General features: G+C 37.3%; 1 protein-coding gene across 3 annotated transcripts in view; it reads right to left on the reverse strand.

Annotated features, from left to right (window-relative positions):
• The window catches only part of SEC22A (SEC22 homolog A, vesicle trafficking protein), a 65,957-nt gene that overhangs the window by 53,154 nt on the left and 4,343 nt on the right, over nt 1-8,460 (reverse strand). For 2 of the 3 annotated variants that reach the window (XM_081832772.1, XM_081832782.1), the window contains exon 2: nt 5,307-5,507. In XM_081832772.1, the coding sequence (XP_081688898.1) occupies nt 5,307-5,488 (182 nt within the window). In that variant the 5' untranslated portion in view covers nt 5,489-5,507. Of the gene's footprint in view, nt 1-5,306; nt 5,508-5,701; nt 5,722-8,460 lie in introns of those variants that run through there. The other variant, XM_081832788.1, reaches the window with a different exon arrangement.

Here is an 8,460-nt window from a genome sequence, read left to right on the forward strand (position 1 = left end):
TAATTCTCTTCCCTGGTTAATTTTTCTCTCCATAAAAAGTAAAAAGAACTAGGAGAATTACACACACACCCTGTAAAGAGAGAGGCTAAAGGTAAAGGGAGGCAACTCTTTCTTTTACCAGAGAATAATGTGAATGCCAAAGCCAAAAGACTATGGTACAGATATACCACTTACTAGCTTTGTGACTATGAACAAGTTTCTTTACATCCCTAAGTCTTAGTTTCCTCATCTGCAAAAAAAGAAAAAGGCGGGGTGGGGGGGGGGCAGTAGTACCATAATGGCTATCTGCCCAACATCCCATTTCTCTTTGCCTTTGGGGAATTATCTCCAGCCCTACTACCTATTTTATATGACTTTGGTAAAGCTGCTCACCCACCGGGTAGACACGTGATCCAGGATCCAACTAAGAGTACCTCGGCCCTCTGACTACAATGCTATTCTAGAGATGTACCATGACACAGCAAGGCTAATTAAGTCCTTTCCTTGAAACATGGAGGAAAAGGGGTACTCAGCTGAAATGAAGTATGCCTGCAGCTGCCCGTACAGTGTTTTCCATACACGGAGAATACCTATCTGCAAAAGGAGAGAAAGTGGAGAAATGAGAGAAAGATTCCTGATAACAACATCTGAGTCCCTGGCTCCAGCCAATTCAGAAGCCCTCCTATCCTTCACAATACCCTTTTTTTGCTTAAACTAGTGTGAGTTGTGTTTCTGCCCTCAACAATGGGGAAAAGCTCTATATATTAACTATTCACAGAACTGTTGCAAAACTGAATCATAAGAAAAGTGCCTGGCAACTGCAGGTACTTAATAACTGGGTCATTGTTGAAGTTGTTATTCCTGTAATCAGAAAATAGCACCAAAGAGTGAAAGAAAAGCACCGCCAGAAACTAAAAACAAAAGGCAGGTAAGCCTAAAATAGCATTCCTGGCTGGAGGTAGCAGTTTGTGGACTAATATGGAGAAAGTAAGGACTCAGGTAAAGAGAGAACCTATAAGGCTCACAGATATCATCAGACTTCAAAAGAATTGACAGTGGAAGAACTAAGAAATTTTACTTCTTGCACTAAAATTCACAATAGAGTATGACTGACCTCCCAAAGCAGTTTGTATTTTCATAAGATCAGTACCTCAATGTTTAAAGAGATCTCAAAATGTACCACTATGATTTTCAAACCCCCAAAACCAATCTCAAAATTTAAGATCTCATAGGACACAACTTAATTTCATATGGTTCATAATTATTGCTTTAGTCATCATTGTTTCCTAAGTTCTGACATAGATTTATATATTAAACATTTATGACAACTTTAGGAAAGTATCCTTCAACTTATGAAACAGATAAATTCCTTAAAGTTTTACCCAGAAAGAACTGTACCATCACTATGTACAGCTGACCCTTGAACAATGCTGGGGTTAGGGATGCCAATATCCTGCACAGTCAAAAATCAGCATAATTTTTGACCACCAAAAACTTGACTACTAATAGCCTACTGTTGACTGAAAGCCTTACCAATAACACAGTCAGCACATATTTTGCATATTACATACTGTATTCATACAATAAAGTAAGCTAGAGAAAATAAAGTGTTATTTAAAAAATCATAAGGAAGAGAAAATACATTTATAGTACTACACTGTATTTACTGAAAAGAATTATAAATGGACCCATGCGGTTCAAACCCATGTTGTTCAAGGATTCAACTGTAATATGAGAAGAAATCACAAAACTAGATTATGCATCCCCCAACCACTCACTAATCAATAAGCCAAACTGAAGTATTTTGGAGAAAATTAAGACTTAACTCCATGGCACTCTGAACATTGCCATACCCCCAAAACAACCATCCCGCATTTAGCAGTTAGAATCGTATGTGCAAGGCATTGTGCCAGCCTAAGTGCCACAAAATGGGCTCCATTAGCTAAACTCAAGTATTTAGCTGCTACAATCTGATAAAGTTCATCATTTTCCCAACACACTGGGAGTGTGTGTGTGGGGGGGATATTAAAGGAATTTTCTTGACTTTTCCTATTTTTTAAAATATTTTTTTTAAAGATTTATTTGAGAGAGAGAGTAAGAGTGTGCACGCAGGAGTAGGAGGAAGGGCAGAGGGAGAGAATCTCAAGCAGACTCCCTGCTGAGCACAGAGCCTGCTGTGGGGCTCAATCCCACAATCCGTGAGATCATGACCTGAGCCGAAACCAAGAGTTGGATGTTAACCAACTGAGCCACCCAGGCACCCTGGAATTTTAATTTTAAAATGTTATTCTAAGTTTTTTCTCAAACGCTATGGTCTTCCTCTACCTATTCAACTAGAATCCACTGTGAGGTACCATCTGATTTAGCATATAACTACATACTTAAGCTACTTTATTTTGGTTCTCAGTGGTATTCTGCAAAGAGCACCTCAATTTTTACAGAAATTTGAAATGCAGTGTTAAGAGATGAGGAATCACTTATAAGCCAGAACAGATCAAGTATCTCAGTAAGTTATCTAACTACAGAGGAAGGATACAAAAATTTAAAAATAAATTTAAAATAAGAAAAATATAAATGATAAAACAATAAAACAAGTTCTACAGGCAATCTGTGTAAGGAGTGAGATCATGAGAGAAATGAAATAGTAGTAGCAAAAAAGGTGATTCAAAAGAAGTAGGCTCTAGGCCAGGCTTTGACAAGGCAGACAGGCAGCCTGGTGCCAGTTCTGGGCTGTGCTACGATGCTACAACTGCAGATCTGTGAGTTTTATCTCACAAGCTCATGGGCAGTTAGAAAAAGAGGTGTCACAAGAGAACCTGAACTCAGTAGGGGCGCCTGGGTGGCTCAGTTGGTTAAGCCTCTGCCTTCGGCTCAGGTCATGATCCCGGGGTCCTGGGATCGAGCCTCGCGTCGGGCTCCCTGCTCCGCGGGAAGCCTGCTTCTCCCTCTCCCACTCCCCCTGCATGTGTTCTCTCTCTCGCTGTGTCTCTCTCTGTCAAATAAATAAATAATCTTAAAAAATAAAAAAATAAATAACTCAGGTAACATATAAACTCCCAGTTTCAGAGTGACTTTATAATTCAGTCTAAATGTACTGTCATACAGCATGAAAACCTCAATAAACTAGGAAACAATCAACAAGTCCTCTAATCAATGATAGAAAACATATAAAGTCCAGGTTCTTGTCAGGAACTAGAACTAAAACTTCTCTGTTGTTCAATCCTTTTTAAAAACTTAATTACAGGGCGCCTGGGTGGCTCAGTTGGTTAAGCAACTGCCTTCGGCTCAGGTCATGATCCTGGAGTCCCTGGATCGAGTCCCGCATCGGGCTCCCTGCTCGGCAGGGAGTCTGCTTTGCCCTCTGACCCTATCCCCTCTCATGTGTTCTCTCTCATTCTCTCTCTCTCAAATAAATAAATAAAATCTTTAAAAAAAAAAAAACTTAATTACAAAAATAACATGCATAGAGGCTTTTCTCTGAGTGGTTCTGAAGGCCATGTAGTCTATTTATTCCTTTAGACATTTCTAAATTGTATTCTTAGATCAGGCCAGATTAGACCACTGCTGATCCATCTCACTCCTAAACTGTCTCATAAAATTGCTTTTTTGTATCGTGATATTTGCTTACACTAAGGGATATTAAGAAAAATCATAAAAAGCTCATTGTTATGGCTGCTGGAAGAATGCTATCCAAATGCTGCCCCTCTTTACGTACATCAGGTCTCAGGAACATGAAGAGCAATGTTTTTATCCAATGGACACCGAATCCTGTAAATGATTCATTATCCTCCTTTGTTTTGGCCATGAGGAAGCTCAGAGAAATATTTCCAGCCCTTTTCCAACAAATGAATGGACTATGTAGTTGCATCTCCAGAAGGAAATGTTACTTCAGTTTATTATTCTCCTATCTTTATCTCTACTTTCATGTGATTCTCTTTCCTATGCTCTTGAATTATTTTTTTTTTTTGTGAACTGCCTCACATCCTTTGTGGAATAAGACGGGGTACAAAGAAATAATACATAATCTAGAATTCAAAACAATTAGAATTGGAGGGGTGTTAAAAATTTACCACATGATACTCTTAAGAGAGTAAGAGAGAGGAAGAAAAATATTTGCAAAAAATTGTTCTTTCAAGTCCAGGGTATCTGTCAGAATTAATATATGTTCAAACAATCTTCTATAATGTTGACATAGGTCTACAGTACTATACAGTATCAACTGAAACTCAGAATAACGACCAAGGGTACTAAAAGAGCCTATTAAATAGAATATTAAAATGTTGCAAGTTTTTCTCCATAAAACAGAAATAGGTTAGACATAATTTTAGATACATTTTAACCATCATCACCACATCTTCCAGTTAAACCCTTTAAAAACCCAGTTTAAGATAAAAGCTCATTATCTTACCATTACCTAGTTAATCTAAGTAATTATGGACATTCTCTAAAGTTCTATTCTGGCCTCTCAGAAACTCAGTGGGCATTACTACCCTCACAGTTTCAACTTCTATGTGAATGATTCCAAAATCTCTATCCCATCTCAATTGGGCTGCCTAGTCACAACCTCAAGTAAAATATTCAAAATCGTGCTTAGTTATCTTTCTCTTCTTCTTCACCCCTATAAGCAACCCTTCCCAAAGAGCTCATTCTGTCCAATTCCAAGGCTTCAAAGTCATCTTTGGTATTCCATCTCTTCATCTCTGGCATTCCATCTTATCAGGCTTAACCATTTCTTCTTTTGAAGTGTCTTTGTGACTGGCATTTTCTTTTTCATTTGCACTTACATCTTACTAGGTCAGGTCCTAATTATAAGTTAATCTCTCTCAGACTTTCTATTTCACCGCCCCAGCATTGTTTTTTAGCAAGTCACTTCCCTCAAACCTGCAGTAACAGCTTCCTATAACCTATTACATCAAAGTGACATCCCTCAGTCTGAACTTGCAGGGAAATCCAGGATCTGGCCCCACACTAATTATCTCACATTTCCCGTAACTATCCCTAAATCACCATTCACTACACCAAACAGGTGAATACACCCCCAAGGCCAAGTCATTCTTTACTTATTCTGCTTCTCCTCTCTATACTTGGAATGCCCTCTTCTCTGTCTTAGCCAAATCTTACTATTCTTCAGGACATGGCTCATGCGTCATCTCAATAATGAAGCTCTCTCCTACATGATGACTACTGTTTAGTTCAGAACCACATGATTCTTGACTTGAACACTTTCCTAAACTAACCAATCACTACTTTTGACAGCAACCACTTAAATTTCATGCAAAAGGCAACCACTAGGCAAATGATTCTAATGGAGGAAACTGAAGTCTTACTTAATGTTATAACGTCCAGTTTTCAGTGTACATCTATCAGGAAGCTGAGCAAGTTTCTTCGAGAGCATTTTAAAATACTTCCTGCACTCCTGCACGCCTGTGCCTTGTTCATAGTCAGTAGAAGCAGAAAGCGGCAGCCCATCTCTGACACGAATGACTGACGCAGATAAAATCATAGACATTTCAACCAGCAGAGGATACCTAAAACAAAATGAACAATTTAGGTTAGATAAAAAATGAAAGCCAAACCTGATAAACAGTGCAAAAATGTTCAACTCACTAATAATCAAAGATTCACTAATTAAAACAATGACATACTACACTTTCCTTAACAAATTAGCTTTTAAAAAATAAAAACTGTTGGGGCACCGGGGTGGCTCAGTCGGTTGAGTTACCTGCTCCTGATTTCAGCTTAGGTCATGATCTCAGAGTCCTGAGATCCAGCACCACATCAGCCTCTGCACTCAGGGTGGAGTATGCTTGTCCCTCTCCCTCCCCCTCTGCCTCTCCTCCAGTGCATGCGCTCGCTCTCTAAAATAAATATTTAGAAAAAAAAATTTTTTTTAAATAATACTTGCTTCTTTTTGGCATTCTTATAAGTATTTGCAGAAGTAAATATTGGAGTAAACACCATTCTCAAAATAATTTGGTGATATTCAAAAGAGTGTAAAAATACTGATGCCCTTTGACCAAAAGAGCAATATAAATATATAACCATACCCTAAGGGAAGTAATCAGATTCAAACAAAATTTTAAACAGATTATGCTAAGTGAAATAAGTCAAGCAGAGAAAGTCAATTATCATATGGTTTCACTTATTTGTGGAACATAAGGAATAGCATGGAGGACATTAGGAGAAGGAAGAGAAAAATGAAGGGGGGGAAATCGGAGGGAGAGACGAACCATGAGAGACTATGGACTCTGAGAAACAAACTGAGGGTTTTGGGTGGGGGGGATGGGTTAGCCCGGTGATGGGTATTAAGGAGGGCATATACTGCACAGAGCACTGGGTGTTATACGAAAACAGTGAACCGTGGATCACTACATCAAAAACTAATGATGTACTGTATGGTGACTAACATAATAAAATAAAGTTTAAAAAAAATTTTAAACAGAAAGGCATTCTTTCACAGAAATAACCAAAAACAATCTAAACATCCAACAATAGGGGAATGGTTAAATAAATTATAGTACACCCCTATGATGGAATATAATGAAGAACAGTTATGTTTATGAAAAAGAGTTCAATAATGTAGTAAAATGCTTACATACAAATCAGAAAAAAAGCAGGATAAAAACTGCAAATGTTGCTTTCTATAAAGACAAAGAAGAAGGGAGGGATAAATGGAGAAACAGATATCAGAAGGAAACATGCTAAAATTATAATAATGCTTATCTCCAGAAAATAGTATCATGGGTGATTGTTATTTTATAATTTCCTAAATTTTCAAAATATTCCATAGTGGGCATATATTACTTTTATAATCAGAAAAAAAGTTTTATTGGGGTGCCTGTGTGGCTCAGTCAGTTGAGCGTCCAACTCTTGATTTCAGCTCAGGTCATAATCTCAGGGTCTTGAAATTGAGCCCCCTGTCAGGCTCCCCACTCAGCAGGGAGTCTGCTTGGGATTCTCTCTCTCCCTCTGCCCCTCGCCCCACTGATGCACACACTCTGTCTCTCTAAAATAAAGATATCTTTAAACAACAAAAAAAATTATAGTAAGTCTTAAAGCTAAAGGAATACTGGTTTTAATATTGCTCTCAATGTCTTTACCAGAAAATAAACCATAATGGCTTATTTTATTATATTCTGATCAAACTTCACAAAAGTAGATAAAAGGACTTCACAGGCTGGGTCTGAAAGAAATCAGGTAAACAGAAACTTTGCTAAAAACTATACAATGTTGCTCAAATTTTCGCTTGTAGAAAAACCATTGGAAGTTTGCTTAGAAATGCAGATTTCTGAACCTCCCCCTGCCCCCAAATTCTGATCCATTGACTATGAGGTAGAGCTTGAGAATCTTCCATTTTTAACAAATTCCCAGGTAATTACTATGCTCAGTGTCTACGGATCATACTTTGAAAAACACTAAATTAAAACATGTTCACAGTCTGAAATTAAGTGCTAACTCTTTCTTGCCAGGTCTTCTGAGAACAATGCCACTAAGTACTGCTTCACTAGCAGTAGGGTAAATGGTGAAAACTGAAAATTCTGAAAACAATTTCATAGGCTTTTTTCAAGATATTGTATCCCAGAGACTAAATCTTCACCTGTCCTGTTCAGATAGCTCAATATTATCTCATTCCAAAAATGAAAAACTGAGTTTGTTATGTAAATGCCAAAGAAAACCAACTGGTACCGACTTTGGAAATTAGTACTATAGTTCCTCGTTTTCATTGCTGTGTAAAGTTGCAATCTGACTGTCTACTCATGATGGTAACTGAGTGACACAAAAAATTAACCCAAACGACAAAGTTTATGCATTAAATTTACTCCCCCTTTTCCTCTTTTCATGAGGAAATGAAAGGAATAGCTAGGTATTAATATATCATTACTATTTTTCTCCTTCATTCATTTAAAAGGAAAAAAACCCAACAGGAATTAAATTAGCCTTTACCATAATGGGATCTTCTAATGGAAGTCCAACATAACACATTCAAATCATTTTTTTTTCCTATTCAATCAGTTTCCTTTCCAAAAGCAGTACCAAGAGAAAGCTGGGATTCTTCAAGGGATAATACTTAAACTACAAACCCATTTTAAAAATGTACTATGTTTTATTAATTAGTAAACCATAATTATGAGATTTAGCCTAAGTATAAGTAGGAAAATGTCTTACTTCGTACCCTCAGGCATTTATTATTTAAATATAAAATTTTTTCTTCCTGAAGTTTACTGCAACACAATGATTACTCTGGGAATTAACATGAGGGCAGGGTTGTGACTTAATAGTTTCCAAACACCCATATTCTTAGTATTTAAAAGTAGACTGCATTCTTTTTTTTTTTCTTGCTATAGCTTTTTTTTATTATTATGTTAATCACCATACATTACATCATTAGTTTTTGATGTAGTGTTCCATGATTCATTATTTGCATATAACACCCAGTGCTCCATTCAGTACATGCCCTCCTTAATACCCATCACCAGGCTA

This window comes from Leptonychotes weddellii, chromosome 1 (assembly GCF_054177405.1).
Source record: "Leptonychotes weddellii isolate Sample4059 chromosome 1, ASM5417740v2, whole genome shotgun sequence".
In the NCBI taxonomy this organism is placed as follows: Eukaryota; Metazoa; Chordata; class Mammalia; order Carnivora; family Phocidae; genus Leptonychotes; species Leptonychotes weddellii.